This window comes from Notolepis coatsorum (assembly GCF_963971535.1).
Source record: "Notolepis coatsorum genome assembly, chromosome: 5".
Taxonomy (NCBI): Eukaryota; Metazoa; Chordata; class Actinopteri; order Aulopiformes; family Paralepididae; genus Notolepis; species Notolepis coatsorum.
Genome location: NC_140169.1, coordinates 84642455 through 84662214, shown reverse-complemented (window position 1 = coordinate 84662214; position 19760 = coordinate 84642455). Strand labels below are relative to the sequence as shown.

The 19760-nt window shown below is 41.1% G+C and overlaps 1 protein-coding gene across 1 annotated transcript in view; it reads left to right on the top strand.

Moving 5' to 3' along the window:
* Positions 1-19760, top strand: part of flvcr2b (FLVCR choline and putative heme transporter 2b) — a 160765-nt gene that overhangs the window by 49835 nt on the left and 91170 nt on the right. The window contains exons 3-4 of the mRNA XM_084313820.1: positions 9168-9308; positions 18367-18434. Coding sequence (XP_084169946.1) covers positions 9168-9308; positions 18367-18434 — 209 coding nt within the window. The remainder of the gene's footprint in view (positions 1-9167; positions 9309-18366; positions 18435-19760) is intronic.

The following is a 19760-nucleotide window of genomic DNA, read 5'->3' as shown; positions in this document are numbered from 1 at the left end:
CAGACTCAGCAAGGAGGCCAAAAGGAACGTAATAATCCTTGTCGGAACAATGGGGCAGACTGTATAGAGGATACTTTGTAGGACATGACCTCGAGAACATTTGAACCTGTTTGGGGAGAGATTTCACACAGACACAACCAGGAATGAGGAAGATATGGATTGTGGTTTACCAAACCACACTTTGTTCCTGGATTGTAGCCAGCTCTTCACAACAACTCATCGAGATTTCACACAGACACAACCAGGAATGAGGAAGATATGGATTGTGGTTTACCAAACCACACTTTGTTCCTGGATTAGCCAGCTCTTCATAACAACTCATCAACAATAGTCTGGCACCCTTCCACCCTCATGACAACTACAGCATCACCATAAAAGTCACAGTAAAAGTATCTGCTTACTGCAGAGAGGTGCCCGGAGTTGGCTACATATATATCATGTAACTCTGACAAATGTTTTTGAAGGATGACTTTCCTGGTCTCTCAACAGTCCGGCATTGTTTCACTGGCTTCCATCTATCAGGGTGTTTGGTGTCTTTGGGTTCGCAAAAGATACCACAAAACAGACATTGTTTAGAAAACTCAAAGGCATGAGAACGAGACATACGTTTCCCTAGCTGAGCTGAGCTTGCGTTTGGTTGCATTTCTAGACTTAGGTATATGAGCTATAACATGATTTGTGACAAACTACAGAGGCGGACACACCATGGGTAGCAATGATGTTCGATAAAGTCTCAGTTGTAGCTGAATCGTCAAGCTCTTCACTCCTCTGAAGCAAAGCTGTAATGCCTTTTGGTCCAGATGTCTTGAAGTCATTGTCCTTGCCGTCAAAGGGCTCGAATAGGCATTTCTTCCTTGACATGTCAATCTGAAATTAACAAGAGAAGAATGCACTATTTGTATCCTCCATCTCTACACACTCTGGATACATTGCCAGGATGTACATTTCAGATGGGCTGTTCACTATTTTTTTTTTTTTATTGGTCTTTTTCCCCCTCCATTTTCCTCCGATTTTCTCCCATCCCAATGTTAGTCGTATGCCAATTCCCAGTCCCTTCCTGGTCGCTGCGCTTTACCCCCCACAGTCAGATCATTTTGGGAGAGTGGAGGCTACCACGTGCTTCCTCCGACACACGTCCAGCCAATCACCGCTTCTTTTCACCTGGCAGCGCGGATTCTCATTGAGAGGGCGTAGCGTGTGGGAGGACCACACTATCCCCCTCACGTCCAATCCGCGCTTAGCAGGCGCCCCGACCGAACTGTAGGAGTCGCTGTTTACAACGACCCGGACCCACCCCGCCAGCTTCTCCCACCCTCTGATACAGCCAATTGTATCAGTGCAGACGGCCAGCCAAGCTGGTGACAACCCCGGAGCTGTGAGCTGGATTCGAACAGGCGAACCAAGCTCACAGCTCCGGGGCTGGTGACGAACGCAATCTCCGCTCGACCACCTAACCGCCCTCGCTGTTCACTATTCTAATGAAAACATGTATTTCCCATGTTATTGGTATCCTACATGAACTTGACTGGTATTTGCATTACCTTTTGGGTCTCTTTCTCTGCCTCAGTGCCTCAGATATTCTATCACACAATTCTACATTAAGGAGAGCAAAAGTACCATATGAATACTTAGAATCAAACTTGATGCTTCTCTGTGTGACGAGGGATAGAGCCTGGTGATGCGAGGCTAGGTAATAACAGGTTATAATCACACATTCATATCATGACATACATTGCTAACATAGCTAACTAGCTATGCATTAACATTAGTTACTGTCAGATGGCTAACATTAACCCTAAGAGCTGGCTTACTACAGCTTGTGATCATATTATATTCAGTGTTTGTTATTGGATAGTAATAAAACCACAGTTTGTGTATCTGTTTCTATTTTCTCAAGTTACTTGCACAACAACAATCCTTGAAAATCAGGAGTCTGTATTTTCTGCAGCTGCAGTTGCTCGTTGCCACAGTAGGAATGAGATCATGGTGCAAATTAGCCACTACTCACTTGGAAGTTTTGCGTTAACGATTAGCACACTGAAGTCTCAGTCAAGGCTAGGAACTGGGGTTCTGAGGACATTTTATAAGGTAACAGTCACATACAAAAATCCAATAGAATAGTTTCTAGTTGTGGCAGCAAACTGCTCCGCTGCCACGTGAACTCATGGCAGAGCTCAACTGCAGCAGTTACCCCAGTAACCAAGCATAAGCACCTAGAGTACCCCATTAGGCGCTCTACAAATTAAAGTTATTATTATTATTATCATTCTGTTTACAATTGAACATTCCATGAAAATTATCTATAAATTCTGCATCTTCTGAAACATTTATAAACAGAAAATTCATAAAGGATTGCACCAAAATATGGTAATTTCCAGTAAATATAGCAATTTTGAAACTTTTTTTCTTTTAAGTATCATAAATGGATTCAGTATCCCGAATAACCCCCAAAACAACTCCAACATTGTTGAAATTGATCAAGTAGTTTCTGCGATTTATCCATTTAGGCGATTATGCAAATGTCTGCTAATTATGCAAATACAAAAAGTTGCCCAACATTTACAACTTAGCATCCGGCAGTTTCTGAGTGCTGGGGATCCGTACTATCCATATCCATCATAAAACTTTGGTGGTTCCGAAATTTCCGGGTTCACAATGGGGCTCTATGGGATGGCAAATAGACTAAATTTAAAAAGATCAACTAAAACAGTTACAGGTAGTCACACAATGGTCTGAAATCATACGTTTAAACATTCCAAGGGAAGGGAGAACCTCCAATTTCAGCGTGAGTTGAAGGACATTCCATGAGTTAGAGGCATCAAAGGAAAAGGCTGACTTCTCTAGCTCAGAACAAATTTGAGGAACCCTAAGAACCATCCAGTCATTCGATCGAGTTGAATAGGTTCCAATATTCCAATCTAACAGTGAGGAGATATAAACAGGTTGTTTACCAATAAGGGCTTTAAAAATAAATAAATACCAGTGTTTGTTGCGCTTTTCTGCAAGAGAAGGCCAACCCACCCTATCATACAGGACACAATGGTGAGTATCATATCTGTCATCAGTTATAAATCTGAGAGCTGAGTGATATGCAGAATCCAGAGGTTTAAGAGTTGATGCTGCAGCATGCCTATAAATTACATCACCATAGTCCAAAACTGATAAGAAGATTGATTCCACAATAATTTTTCTACTAAATGGAGGAAAATTGGATCTGTTTCTTTACAGGAAACCAATTTTCTGTCGCAGTTTAGAGGCAAGATTGTCCACATGGAACTTAAATGTTAATTTCTCGTCAAGCCACAGGCCAAGATATTTATACTCAGTGACTCTCTCTATACAAGAGCCACTGACAGTAGATATCCTCACATCATCAAAGTTAATATTCCTTGCTCTTGAAAACAACATACACTTTGTCTTACTAGCATTAAGAACCAATTTAAGACTGGTAAGGGCATCCTGTAGAGCAGTGGTCACCAACCCGTCGATCGAGATCGACTGGTTGATCTTTGAGACTTTCCCTGAAAAAAAAAATATATATTTTTTTAGATCTTTCCCTAAGAGTCCACATTACAGTTCTACTTTTGTTTTGATGTGAAAAGTGATGCTGCATAAGATGACTGCACTTAGACTGAGAAAGTACATATTACAGTTCTACTTTGACAAACATATTTACAATTAGCATTTTATAATGTTAATAATATAAGAGTCCACATTACAGTTCTACTTTTGTTTTGATGTGAAAAGTGGTGCTGCATAAGATGACTGCACTTAGGACTGACTGAGCAAGTACACATTACAGTTCTACTTTATAAAATGCTAATTGTAAATATGTTTGGCAATGTTAATAGGAGAAGGTCCACATTACAGTTCTACTTTTGTTTTGATGTGAAAAGTGATGCTGCATAAGATGACTGCACTTAGCACTGACTGAGAAAGTACATATTACAGTTCTACTTTATAAAATACTCCTCCTCTCGACATCTCCGCTCTGGCCAGGCAAACCTCCTCCAGCGCCCAAGGACAAATCTCTGCACTATGGGAGATCGGGCTTTTTGCTCCTCCGCTCCCAGTCTGTGGAATGCTCTCCCTGACTACCTGAGAGCACCACAGACTGTGGATGTTTTTAAGAAAGGCCTCAAAACCCACCTTTTTAGTAGAGCCTTCTGTTGACCTTTTATCAAATGTTTTGCTCCACACATTTTATGTTCTTTTACCAATTTCTTTTATCAGTTTTATTATTCGATGTTTCTCTGTTATTTTATGTTTTAGTCTTGCCTATTTTTATATTCTTTCTTTCCTTTATTCTCGCTAGCTTTTAAGTTCCTTTAACTGTAGCGCTCTGAGAGTTGCCCCGCAACTATAAAGCGCATTACAAATTAAATCTATTATTATTATTATTATTATTGTTTGTCAATGTTAATAATATGAGAAAGTCCACATTACAGTTCTACTTTTGTTTTGATGTGAAAAGTGATGCAGCATAAGATGACTGCACTTAGCACTGACTGAGAAAGTACATATTACAGTTCTACTTTAACGTTTTAATGTTGGACCAAAGCATTGCATGTAATTAGAATACAGGCAAATAAAAGTCATTTAGTTTAAAGTACAATCTTGGCGGTCTTTTTCTCTCAACGCTTCAATAGGTAGATCTTGCCTTCACCAAAAAAAAAGTGATCTTGGGCTTAAAAAGGTTGGTGACCACTGCTGTAGAGCATAAAAGGAAAGTTGCAATTTCTCAAAGGCCAACTGTACAGAGTCTGCAATACAGTACACAATTGTGTCATCAGCATACAAATGGGCATGACATCCATGCAAAGAAGAAACAATATCATTCATATAAATTGTAAAAAGGACAGGACCCAAAACTGAACCTTGTGGCACACCTTTAGTCATGGCCAAGAATTCAGATTGTGCTTGACCTAACTTCAATGTGCAAACAAAAATGCATATGATCGCTATACATTATGCTCCATCATGCGTGAAGGAAAGGGGGGGGGGGGGGGTCGTTTATGATTCCTTGATTGTCACTAACGGCTTTCTTTAGTAAGACACCATACGTTGATCGGACAGATTGCAATGAAATAAATGGACAATACCTCTGGCCGATGCATCTGGAGAAAAAAAAAATCCAATTATTTGACGTCGATCTGCTAGATCCATTTTCCGTTTGTATGACGCAATAAACGCCGAAAGCATATTGATTCTTGCGTCTCGAAAGCGATCCCATTCACTCGAGGTGTGTATATTGATCCACGTTACAAGATATCTCTGGCGGAGCTTTTTCCCCGATGCACCGAGCGCCATTTCCGGTTTAGAGTGGAGTGTAACTTGCCCGAAATCCACCAGGCAGCGGTATTGAGGCGTTGCAATATTAGACAGGGTCCAGCTGGCTCCCGGAGGCTTCCTGGATGAATTATGAACGCCAATAGCGAATAAAAGAAATAACTATCATAAAAATGAGTTTACTCGTTGTTGGCACTCAACACATGGCGGCCAATAACGAGTATACTTGTTATTGGCAATTAATGTGTTAAAGAACCCAATTTGAATAATTATTTTGGACCATATACATTTGAGATACATTCACTTACAGTATAGAGTTTTTGAGTTGTAGATGATTTAAATAAGCTTTTTGTGACTTTTCTTAAACTATTATTACTGAAACATGATCATGTAAACAATATAAACAAATGTAAACAAACCCTTAACCCTTTCACTGCCACACAACAGCAGGTTAACCCTTTCACTGCGACAATACACATAATGTTAACCCTTTCACTGCCACACAACAGCAGCTTAACCCTTTCACTGTGACAATACACAGAATGTTAACCCTTGCACTGCCACACAACAGCAGGTTAACCCTTTCACTGAAATGTGTTAGTGAAAGGGTTAACAGCATCAGAAAACGTCAAAAACTAAAGGCAAGTTCAAAATGTTGGACCTCTAGCCCTATTTCCTACTTATCAATGATGCTGTTGACAAAACTAATGCAAAGTCAACAGGGCCACACTCTAGGGCCCCGTTCCCCGTACCTGGCTAACTGAGTTAGACGGATAATTAAGCCAGACCTTTCCGTTCCCCGAAGTCGGATTTTCTAAATCACCATGGTAACAGATCAGAAAGTTTGAACCTGGTCCGGAGCAGGGTTAAGTTCAGTTAGCTGGATGAACCATGGCCACGCCCTCGCAAAGAAATGCCAGCTCGCTTCCTGAAATATTTCTCACAGTCTAGATCCCATTATACCATTCTGAATTATGTTTTTGTGCTTCGTTTTCCTAGAGGGGGCTTTTGAAATGTATAATAATAGAACTAAATGCTGATAATAAATCATATTCAGCCTATAGATTTACTTTGTCCTAAATAAAATAATGCACGTCATATACGGCGCTCGGAGTCGCGATACACGCTGCATGTGGTTATTTTAATAACGGCGCATTGCAAATGTGAATCCCGCAGGGATATTTTTAATGAATGAAACCGGCCGTTTGGCTCTGATTAGTTTCATATATTCTCCGCTGTAGATTTGCTTAACGGAGCGCCCGGATTGTGTTTCATTCAAGCATAAAATTGAAGTGTCTATGCGTGGATTGTGGTCTTTGTGGATTATGAATTACGAGGAATCTGAGGATTGTTGAATTGTATCATCACTCACACGTTATTGTGATATTGTAACTGGGATTAAAATGTCTGAGATGCGCTGTTTGACGGATTTGAGCAATTGAATGAGCCGTTGACGTCACATTAATGCATTTGAGAATAAAGAGATAAAACTTCATTCAAAAGAAAAATATTCGAAACACGGGTCTCTTGTCCATTGATGGATATATAATGGATATATTTTGTCTGGCACAGTGGTGTAATGGTTAGTGCTCATTCCTGTCAAGCGGACGACCCGAGTTCGAAACCCAGCGTTTCTAATATAATTTTTTTTGGAATATAATATTAATGACTATACGCAAAAGTAGCCTAGTTTTAAGTTAAGATATTATAAATCTACATGCATTGAGGATGTCATTCTTTATATAGCTATCAAAGTGCACCAAATTGAAGCATTTACATCGCAAAAAGAAAAGAAAAAATTTAGAAAAAGGGGGGATTCGAACGCGGGTCGTCCGCGTGAGAGGTATAAGGACTAACCATTACACCACGGCGCCAGATAAATAAAATATCCATTATATATCCATTAATGGACAAGAGAGCCGTACGTCGGCCGTCTAATGAAGTTAGATTCACTGTTATCTGATGATGAACATGCGTCACTGGTATAAACCAAAGGTTAATCAATTCAATGCATATGGATTATGTCCGAAACAGATTAAAACCTGATTAATAGTGAAACTGTATAGCCGGCTTCAAGCCTCTCTGTTATTTCGGGGGTCGCGCCTTGAAAATTGTATTTATATATAAAGTACATGTTACCTAAGCCGAGCGCATACAGTGCAGATATCCTCATAAGCATCTATTAATTCTTATCAATTAGATACTCTTTGGGCTTGTTTTTATCCTTATTCTGAAAGAGTTGAACTAATTATTTTCGCTAGCAAGATCTCATTTGATTATTCATTCCATAAGCCTACTGCCAGCAGACACGTTTAAAGAAATATAATCTGATTGATTGGGGTAATGAGGGACTTAAAATTAGCCTATAGATTATGCATTTAACTTGTCGGCGAGGCTATTGAGCCGTACTGCATTGTACCCATTCTGCAATCTGTTAATAAAGTTTTAAATCAATCAATCAATCAATCAATGCCGTTAGAAAATCAGGATTTCTGCGATCGACACCTGCTGTCTTTTCAGCTGAGGCGGCCGCGCGCAATTATCCTGAGTCTCAAGTCTGGTTCGAATGAACGAGACTGAATCAGCGTTCGAGGAACAGGAAAATCCCGGATTCAAACATCGGGTTAATTGAATCTGGATAATGGGACTCTTGATCGACTTAGTTGAACCAGGTACGGGGAATAGGGCCCAGGTCCAAGCCCTGGAATAAATATGTTGGGTGTGCTGTGTGTATATTTCAGGACTGGAACGTAGCCCCATTGACTTTTTCATTTTGTGGCTAACCAGCTGGAGCTGAGGGTACCCAGTATGAAGAACAACATGGACCATACTGAGAAAGGACTCTACCAATTGACTGCATCGAAAATGGCTAGGGGTCCAAAATGTTGAATTCGCTTTTTAACCCTTTCACTACCACACTACCAAACGGTTAACCTTTCACTACCACACTACAGAAGGTTAACCATCTGTAGTGTGGTAGTGAAAGGTTAACCTTCTGTAGTGTGGTAGTGAAAGGGTTAAGTCTGGGCTGGTATTTATCAAACTAAGAATAGGAGTACTGATCTAATATCGGTCTGCTCGGGTCACATGACCATATACGCCTCGGTGTCATGACTGTATCAGATCAGCACTCCTACTGTTGATAAATACTAGGGGTGGGGGGGGGGGGGGGTCGATGCAGTATATTTTGCGATACATCACAATATTTTGTGTGCCGATATTATATTGATAAAATGACGGCAAGTATTTTACTGCAATACAATTTCTTTTATTACAGACTGAAAATGTTATCTTATTAGATAAAACAGATGATATATATATATATATATATGGGAGTGGTGGAGGATGAATTTCATTTAGTTTATCACTGCCCCTTGTACATCGACTTGAGGAGGGTTTTTATTTGAGAAAATTCTATTTTTTCAGAGATTTTTTTCAGTTTTGCAGGATTTTTGGGGAAAGCATGGCACTTGAGACAAAACACATTATATCATATATAATTTTATATTAATTCCTCTTGTTTCTTTGAAGTACATTGTTTACAGCTTGTTATGTTATGTTTTATTATGTTTTCTTTTTTGTGGCCATCTTGGTCTATATACTTGTTAAGTATACTATATACTTATTGTGTATGTGTCTTGTAAGCCCATATGGGCTGGGCATACATCTGTATGTAAGACACAAAAATAAAAAACATCAATCAATCAATCATATGTATATTTCCGTTGGGGACATAATTTGCATTTGAAAAAAGGCAATATTGTGATATTACAATATCATGACTCTAGTGTGGTGATGATGATGGTCTCGTGGGGCCTCTGGTGACCCCCACCCTTAATAAATACAGGGCCTGATGTTCTCTTCTACTTTTTTGCCAGTCTTCCAGGAGCGTCCTGAGCTGCCTCCCACTCAGGCCCAGGCCACGGCCCGCGGCATCCCCCCTGAGCAGTACTCCTACATGGCCTCCATCCTCAGACTGCTCCGCAACAAGCCCTTCATCCTCCTCATCGTCACTTACGGTTGGTTTTCACTGTTCCATACTGCAGGTTTTTTTTTATACTGTATATGATTATTTTCAGCTGATGGTACACAGTAGGGAGGCACCAGTACCACTGTTTCCACTGCTGATACTGATTCCTGGACTTTCAATATCGACCAATACCGGGTACAGATTTCCCATCCATTGCTTTTACTTAATATTATAGACTTCGGACTGTCATTTTGTAATTTGACTAAGATTTTTGAGATATAATAAATGTGTCAACATTAGTGAGAGCTAACATGCGTCTATGTCTTACATTATAGAGAGTTAACATGCGTCTATGTGTTACATTAGAGAGAGCTAACATGCTTCTGTGTTATATTAGAGAGAGCTAACATGCTACTATGTGTTACATTAGAGAGAGCTAACATGTCAAAAACTAACTTTACTTAGATTTCTAGCATGTTAGACACATTTCATGATATCAGATTTGAGTATCTGGGATATTGCATTTTACAGATATTCTATTTTAGCCTGGTATCGGCCTGATATCCGATGCCAGTATTGGTAATGGCGCCAACATTTTGGGAAATTAGCTTACCGTCTTCTCCAGAGAGTGTGTTCAGCAGAAAGCTATCTGGCTGCATATTAGCCTAGCTTAGCACAATGAATGGAAGTGGCCATGTCTGCTTCCATTAATTGTGCAACCTTCAAAGGTTTGTGTATTCCGGAGCATTCAACCCTCGAACCATTGACCTCTAAATGTTAAGTTAAAAGTGGTATGTGCTCCAGTTATGCTGCTCTGATTATGCTCCTTTGAAGTTGGCAGGCTTCACATTTGAAAGTACACAATCTTCATCAATCTTTGCCATGTTTTCTATGCAAACTATTTTTCTTCAGCTAGTAATCTGATGGGTTCAGATAAATATAGTGAAGTAAAAAGTACAATATCTTTTTTTTTTTTTTTTTTTTGCGTACAGTGCTTGAGTAGAAATCCCTTCCATCACTGCTGACGGGAGAATGTTGGGACCTTCCTGTAAAAGACTTACAGTATGTTTCCCTATCTTATCACAGTATGTCATAAAATTATGCACAACTCATTTAGTATTTAAAGAAACCTATTCATGCCTTTTATTGTCGGAAAAATAGTTCAAAGTTGTATCAGTCTGACAATGATTAATAGAATGTGTTTGATCACTTGCTTTCCCTTCAATGATCAAACATCTTATGTACAGGCAGATTATAAAAAATATAAAACTGGTTTCTGTCTGTTGACATACCATCTTAATATCCTCTGTGGATTCAAATACATCTAAAACACAAACCTTTTGTAGAAAGCTACAGCCCTCTTGCTCCTCTTGACCGCAGCATGCCATTTCATGTCTCACTAGTCATACTAGCAATAGTTGTAAAAGGTGAATTGTGTGTCAAAATACCATGATAACATGAAATATTGCAAAATGGAATATTGAGGGGGTGGTGGATGTGTACGGTAGGTAAGATATCAAATTTAGGTCGGGAATAAATAATAATAAACTTTATTTGTATAGCACCTTTCATACAAGAATTGCAGCCCAACGTGCTTCACAGCATAAACTAGTCGTACAATTTGCATAAAATGTACTATGCCGTCATTAAAGCAATGCAGAGAGTAAGAAATGGGTCATGTTATATCCTGAGGACTTCTTTACCTCACCTGTACAACAATGATTACCGGACCACTACTTTAGTTTACCATTTATTCTCAGATAACAGCTCCGGTACATATAGGGTTGCCACCTTTGACTAATAGAAATAAGGGACACCTGTAATCGAGCGTGCACGTTTTTTGGGCGAAAATGGCCGGATTTTGTCACTATTTATTTTTTTACTTTATTTCGGTTTTAGGGTTAGGGTTATGTTATTTAATTATTTTGGGGAGCCAGCCCCCCAAACTCCTGAAATGCATAGAAATCTATGAAATCTAAATGAAATCTAAATAAAACAATCTATGACATTTATATTAACCCTTTGATCGCCGGGGTTAAATTCATAATTTACCATCCCTTGCCAGCCCTATTTAACATGGAGAAGTTCCCCTTCTTTGCAGGGCTATAACTTTTTAAATTGTATTGCTAAATTGACATTACCATGGCCCATTCAAAGTCCTATATCTATTGTTCAGGGTGTAGCAACGTTATACTTTTTCATTCACATATTCATACTAAAATACGGTCTAAAGTATAAGTATGTTTTTATCGTTTTCTGCAGCTTTCTCCAGAATGTGATTTATAGCCCTAAATGCATTATATTGATGATTGTATACAGTTTGATAGCAATCGGCGCGAGATAAAAAATGTCAACTGCACGTACTTCTAGAAGTTACTACGTACAGTATGATCTGATGTTGACCGGATGGGCGGGGGGTCGTTTATAATTCCGTGGGCAACGTTATATCATTCATCTAGTGTGGGTGATATGATCATTGGAGCAGTTAGTATAGAAGACATTACAAAATAACGCTGAAACTCACCGTAGCTTCCTCTCGCCGTTGGGAGATGAGCGTGGAACAGAATTTTTTCTATTATGGGATGTAGAAATACCCGATCCATTTCCAGGTTGTATAATAGTATATAAGTCCAAATCATGTTGTTTATCGAGTTATTGGCAACGGATCGATATCCATTGTGTCGAGCTCGAGTCCCGGGACCTATAGCGAGTGATCGGACCAAATTGAAATGAGCACCAGCTTCCACTTCCCTATTTCTTCCCTGGGCGATCTGCCGATCGGCCACCAGATGGCGCTCTTGAACCGTTAGAGAGTTGACAGGGGCTCACCAGTACATATAATGTCTCCGGGGGAGAAATATGATTTCGATCACAGATTTTTGAAATATTGATATCAAAGACGCTGTCCAGCGTCATCGGCAGAATAAGCATGGCGGGGACGTGTTTCAGCGTCAGCGGCGATTAAAGGGTTAAAAAGAGCTAGCCCCCAAACCCCTAAAATACGTAGAAATCTATGCATTTTGGAACAGTTACTAATATATAGTCAAGAAAGCATTTAGTCATACTTAAAGTTTAAAGTGCTTTATTTGCATTTAACATTGTTTAAATAAATTGGCTGAACTATAGCCTCAACTTGAGCATAATACTGTATGCATATAAAGTGCTGTAAAAACAAAGCCTGGGAACACTTTTACTGAAAGAGGACAATAATACAATGAAACACTTGTGTGACCCAAATTAAAAGATTAATAAAAAAATTAGTTGTCAGTCAGTTGTCAGAATGTCAGTCAGTCCACCATGTGCCACAGAAAACACACGCCTACATACTTTACAATTTGCTTTGTAAACATCTCCATTGACACTATCAAGCCAGGGATTTGCCTCTTCCCACTCAGGTCTGTACTTCTGGAGGCGTTTTGTCTTTTTAGGACGCGGTGGAGTGTCTGCTGTAGACATTTTCAAAGCATCTTCGAAAAGAAATCATGCAGCGCGCAGACGGAGTATTGGCACAGCTGCGGCACAGAACTCTTCCTAGCAACGTGAAAGCGCTAATTCTCATTGGTTGGTGAGCTGCTGAGCGCACGCCCACCATACCAGAGTTGCCATGTCTGTTTATTTCCCCCAACTTTGACAAATTTTGCTTGTTTTTGTAGCTCGGCTGGCTCATTTCTCTCACTAAACTGGCAACCTTAAAATACGGGACAACGGGGACATAGGGCGTCCCGTATCAGTTCAATACGGAACGCGTCTTTTAGTTTCCAATTACGGGACGATTCCGTATTTTAAGGGACGGGTGGCAACCCTAGGTACATACGTGCATTTACACTTCCGGTTACCCACAACACCTGTGGCTGGGCACTACGGCAATTACACCACAGGTAAAAGCAATGCAGGTAATAACGATACTCATTAGGGTAGGATAACGCAGATCTTCCCTTTAGGGTACGCCGACCCTTTTCTTTTTTCCAACAGTAAAACTAGACATCAAGATAGACATAAGATGCTGTAAAATTTGACATAAAATACTTAAAAATAGACGATCAAATAAATAGTGAAGAACATAAAATATGAATGAAATATGTGTGGTGAACCCACATCCAGGCCCAAACCTAAACGAAGTTGTGTTGCAGAGATGTCCTGGCCCACAATGCATTATACTAAATACTTCAACAACATCAAGACATTAACCTCTTAAACCCTAGCCATATTTTTTTTTGCCTAAAAGTACATACCCAAGTAAATGGAAGATTGCTCCACTTCTACCGGGGCTATTTGCATATTCCTGGTATCTAGGACATCTATGAATCTCAGGGAATGTATTCCCAGTGTCAGAAATATTGTGTCTGTTACTATGCTTGAGTAAATTGTAATGAACAAAAGTGGGATATAATTTGTTTCAATCTTTGACGGAGAATAACACCATGCTAACATTGACCAGACATTTTTACAGGGGGTTTCGTAGATACTGTACTGTGAGTTTTGCCATCCGGACACATGCAATTTGAAATATGAATATAGAATATCAGGCCTACCACAATTACCTTATTATGACCAAGTCATACATCTATGGATCGGGCCAAATTTCCCCTTTCCAATGACAGAGTTCAATCTGAATTTAGAAAGGTACAAGAAACCAAATAAACAACTATGATTATATTTTATGGCAATAATGTTCAGGTTAGTTCGACCCGTAAGACATAATCATGAAAAATAATGTTGCAAAACTATTTCACACCAGACGGCTCCAAGTTTGACAGGGTCTGGCGTGAGCTGCATAGTGAGGGCTGTCTTAAATACTTCGAAGCTTCGTTCGATGGCACAAGCTTCAAACATAAAAAATAAATAAAATTTCAAAAAAAAAATTTACTTCGATTTTTGTGTGTGTGTCAGGGTTTCCGTTGTCCGGTAATTACCGGTATTTGACCGGCAAAATCTGGAATTCCGACATATTTAATCTCTCCGGTCATTAGGCTTGGGCGGTATGACGGTATTACGGTATACCGGGGTATTTAGAGATACCGACGGTATTGAAAATCAATACCGTCAAAATCACAGTTGGGTTTCAGTTTCTATTTACACTGAAACGGAGTTTCGACGGGGACTGCATTGGTTGTAGTGCACACACACAGCACGGCCAGCAGAGGGCAGTTTCCTAATGATTGATTGGCTATTGTGAGTCACGTGAGGAGAACACAGAGGTGCGTCACACTAACCTGTATGCATTTCCTCTATCTCTGAGCAGACTGCTAAAGCTTAAGCAATAATAATAATACGTTACCATTGAACGATGAAGCGTTGAAGTTAACCACCGTCACTCCAGCCCACGATGAGCTCCCTGACCACAGATGGCTAACGTTTTGTCAAACAAGAGCTAAACTTGCACACACTGTCGCATTAAGCAAAACCCTCGCCGCCACGAGTCGACTCGCCAGTGACTTCATCCAGCACAACGAGACTACGAGAGACGGAGGCACTTCTTTGGGAATGTAATATAAAACGGGGTGAGTGAGTGTTGACATTTTTTAATCCTAATGCAACTGGCTCACGTTGATACGATGGTGCCGGGCTGCCGGCTAACTAGCTACAGTTAGCTCACGTCGATACCTGGATGGTGCCGGCAGGCAGCAGTGGCTACCTTCTGTGATTTGTTTACTTCGAGGTTGAAGAAAGTGCACTTTCAGGTTGAAAGAACGGCCTTAATCTCAACGTGTTTCAATATAAGCAAGCGTTATGTATGGTGATAATAACGAGTATATTGTTAGCTCCGCCACCCCCCCCCCCCCCCCCACCCCGCTGATGAAAATGAAAGTCATACCGTCATATACCGTATACCGGGGTATTAGGTCATTAAGGTATGACGGTATGAAAAAAATTATACCGCCCAAGCCTACCGGTCATAATGTTGATTATTTGAATTGTATTAAAATAGGCTAAAATTAAATAGCCTATGCGATGAACGAAACAATCATTACATTTGTTTCATCGTTGCTTCACCAAGCAGGTCTAATAATGACAACGATGTTGTCAGCGGGAGCTTGGTGGTAGATTTGCGAGAAGCATGCAGCTGCAGAGCCGCAGTCCCACAGAGCTATGCCCGCACAGTGCAGTACTCCAATTCAGCCATTGGCAATTCAGCTATTGGGTGGGGGGCGCTGCTGAGCAGTCCCCAGACCGGACCTGAAAACACCTCTGCTCTGCGGGTCTGCAGCTGCATGCTCTCGCAAATCTACCACCAAGCTCCCGCTGACAACAAAGTTGTCATTATTAGACCTGCTTGGTGAAGCAACGATGAAACAAATGTAATTGTTTCGTTCATCGCATAGGCTATTTAATTTTAGCCTATTTTAATACAATTCAAATAATCAAATTGTGCTTAGAGGGAATTATTTTCACCGGACATTATGACCAGCACCAAGTCGTTGGGAGGTGGAGATATACATCACGCAAACCCACGATAATGTTGCCGTCTCTCTCTGCCAAATTTCTCAGTTCTTCGCTTGATATAATTAATACAAATGTCCAATATAACGGAATTCGTTAGCTCATAAAAATGTGATTACAACAGACTGCTGTTTATTAATGTCGGGCAGACTGCCCACCGACACCTCAAGTCGGCAGCAGCACGAAGTCTCGAGGGACTTATTTTATTTGGAATATATTAATGACTGTATATACGCAAAAGTAGCCTAGTTTTTTTTATAAATGCCTTGAGGATGTCATTCTTTATATAGGCCTATCAATTGTTTTTAAGCTCAATAAACTGACCGGAATTGATCCCATTTGTCCGGTAGATTGAAATCTACCGGACACTCAGACCGGCAAAAAAAAATTCGAACGAAAACCCTGGTGGGTGTGGGTGGGTGGGTGGGCCGGGGGACAAATACACTGGAGGAAAGTAACCCAGCTCGGCACTGCCCAAATTATATCATCACTATTGCCTGTTTGAAGGATAGCATCCTCAAATCCTCATATACACCTACATGCCTTGTAGAATTCCACACATAAGAAAGAAAGATACTTGGATGAATAAACAAAATAGGAAATAAAATGTAGAAATGCATGCAATACATAAATAAATATGAATCTCTATATAACAATTATAAGGTGCTACTGGGATGTTTTGGTGAGTTTTTTTTTTTTTTTTTTTTTTTTTTTTTGGAAGTAGCCCTTCATAAAAATGCATGGACATTCACTGATAATTGGTCTGTAGTGGAGTCTACAAGGTCTACATTGCCGGACCATGTAGAATCCGGACCTTGTAGACTGACATAATTCTGTGCATAGTTTAGTCATATTTCAAATAATCAAAATCTTACTTCATTCATCTTAAACATTCTTGATTTGGGGGATTGGTAGTTCCCATGAAATCTGAAGTTGTTCAAATGACAAAAGCGATCCACCTTGAATTAAATCACACAGCCGAGTGAAACCTTGTTGGCTGCGTCACAGTCACGAAAGGGGCTACTTAATTCATTAATCCAATCCACTTTATTTATAGAGCACATTTAAAAACAACAAAGTTTACAGAAGTGCTGTACAAGTCCCACAACATAAGATAAAAAAAAATTAAAAAATAAAAAAAAATATAAAAAAAATAAATAAAAAAATCGAAGCTTCGAATTAAAATCGAAGCTCGGCCCGAAGCTTCGATTGCCAAAAAAAAGCTTCGAAGGTCAGCCCTAGTAGTTTTATGAAATTTGAAAGCCCTGTGTCTCTTCTTTCATAGGACTACACACACGTGACAGCTTCCTTTATTTCCGTCTAATTCATCCGGTTTCCGCCAGGGTGCCCGAGATATTTATGACCTCATATTTAGGGCTTAAGGGGTTAATCCCTGCAAAAAAATCACACCATGATCATTCCCTCTAATATTGTGATTTGCAATATTTGTAAAAAATTATCACAACAAAAAGAAATTCAGTCCTAGTGGACACTAGAGCAGGGTGGGGAGGTTGTGTTGAGGACTAGCAGTAGCTGTAAACAAATCGGTAACCAGCAGCGTTAACAATCATTTTATTTGTCATTACAGGAAGATTATATGCCTATAATATTATAAATAGATGTTATCTTCATGTTGTTTTTAAATATATCTTTTACCACAGTCTCTTATGAAATCATATCACTAGATTTTTATATAATTACGATGGCTAGAAGATGTGCCAACTCTGCCTCGGTCCTCTCTCTGCTATCGCTTCCAAACAAAACTGAAACCTTTGGCACTGCAGCCAACAGCTAGTTATCCAGTCCTGTGTTGTTAAACTACAGTACATGGATTCACCCAATAGAGGCCTTTTACAGAATGCCAATTTCTTGATTTATATATATGGTGGAGGGAGCAGGAAGGAAAGGCTGGTAATACCGGAATACAAGAATTATTGTTTTCCAGAAATGGTACATATAGTATACGATAGAATATATTACAGGGGTTCTCAAACTTTTTTATACCATGACCCCATTTTATTTAGGAAATATTTTTGGCGATCCCACACTCCCCACACCGCATAATTTCAACGTGGAATTAAGGAATATCAAAATAAAAGCACACGTTGTTGAACTTGAATCATGCATATTTATTAGAACATTTAATAACGGCACTATGTTATCAATACACATTCATTAAACTAGGCATATTTAGCCAAAATATATTGCCAGAACAAAATTTTTTAAAAGTTAAAGAGAACCGCTGCGATAGAATAATGCAGTAGCACTTCATTGTGTGGGGGTGGGGGGCATACAGGTAATACAGGAATTTGAACTCATTCTACTCATGTTGTTAGTTGCTCTGGAGAAGAGATTCTGCTAAATGCTTAAATACTTTGATGGGTGTGGCTGCTCACACTTTCAAATAAGTTCCTTTGAAATGTTTGAAATGACAGTCAGAATACACTACTGGAACTACAAGTTCATGATTACCCTGTTTTTCACAGCCGTAGTTTTCTTGTTTTTAAATACAAGGCAGTGAATTAGTCATCATGAGAAAGTCACATGATTTTCACAAGTTGAAATTGACAAGGTTTCACAAATCACACTGTGAACTCCTAGGATTTCCTTGATATTATCAAATGTTACCTTTTTATAAGACATGTCTTGACTTGTCTCTTCCCCAGGACTGAATGTGGGCTGTTTCTATGCTGTCGGCACCCTGCTCAACCGTATGATCATCGAGCACTACCCTGTAAGTCCTGTCTTATTGTTTTACCACAGTGTTTTTTAGAACTCAGTCAGAAAATCAGTCAGCCACTCTTCCCCTAGTGGCGCCAATGGTGCGGTGTGACCAAATGGTGTGGTGTGACCAGGTGGGGTGGTGTGACCAGGTGGGGTGGTGTGACCAGGTGGGGTGGTGTGACCAGGTGTGACCAGGTGGGGTGGTGTGACCTGGTGTGACCAGGTGGGGTGGTGTGACCAGGTGGGGTGGTGTGACCTGGTGTGACCAGGTGGGGTGGTGTGACCAGGTGGGGTGGTGTGACCTGGTGGGGTGGTGTGACCAGGTGTGACCAGGTGGGGTGATATGACCAGGTGTGACCAGGTGGGGGTTGTGTGACCAGGTGGGGTGGTGTGACCAGGTGGGGTGGTGTGACCAGGTGTGACCAGGTGTGACCAGGTGGGGTGGTGTGACCAGGTGGGGGTTGTGTGACCTGGTGGGGTGGTGTGACCAGGTGGGGTGGTGTGACCAGGTGGGGTGGTGTGACCAGGTGGGGTGGTGTGACCAGGTGGAGTGGTGTGACCAGGTGGGGTGGTGTGACCAGGTGTGACCAGGTGGGGTGATATGACCAGGTGTGACCAGGTGTGACCAGGTGGGGTGGTGTGACCAGGTGTGACCAGGTGGGGTGATATGACCAGGTGTGACCAGGTGTGACCAGGTGGGGTGATATGACCAGGTGTGACCAGGTGTGACCAGGTGGGGTGGTGTGACCAGGTGGGGTGGTGTGACCAGGTGGAGTGGTGTGACCAGGTGGGGTGGTGTGACCTGGTGTGACCAGGTGGGGTGGTGTGACCAGGTGGGGTGGTGTGACCAGGTGGAGTGGTGTGACCAGGTGGAGTGGTGTGACCAGGTGGGGTGGTGTGACCAGGTGGGGTGGTGTGACCAGGTGGGGTGGTGTGACCAGGTGGGGTGGTGTGACCAGGTGTGGTGGTGTGACCAGGTGGGGTGGTGTGACCAGGTGGGGTGGTGTGACCAGGTGGGGTGGTGTGACCAGGTGGGGTGGTGTGACCAGGTGGGGTGGTGTGACCAGGTGGAGTGGTGTGACCAGGTGGGGTGGTGTGACCTGGTGTGACCTGGTGGGGTGGTGTGACCAGGTGGGGTGGTGTGACCAGGTGTGGTGGTGTGACCAGGTGGGGTGGTGTGACCAGGTGGGGTGGTGTGACCAGTTGGGGTGATATGACCTGGTGGGGTGGTGTGACCAGGTGGAGTGGTGTGACCAGGTGGGGTGGTGTAATAAGGTATGACCTGGTGGTATGACCTGGTCTGACCAGGTGGGGTGGTGTGTGATGTACTTAGTTA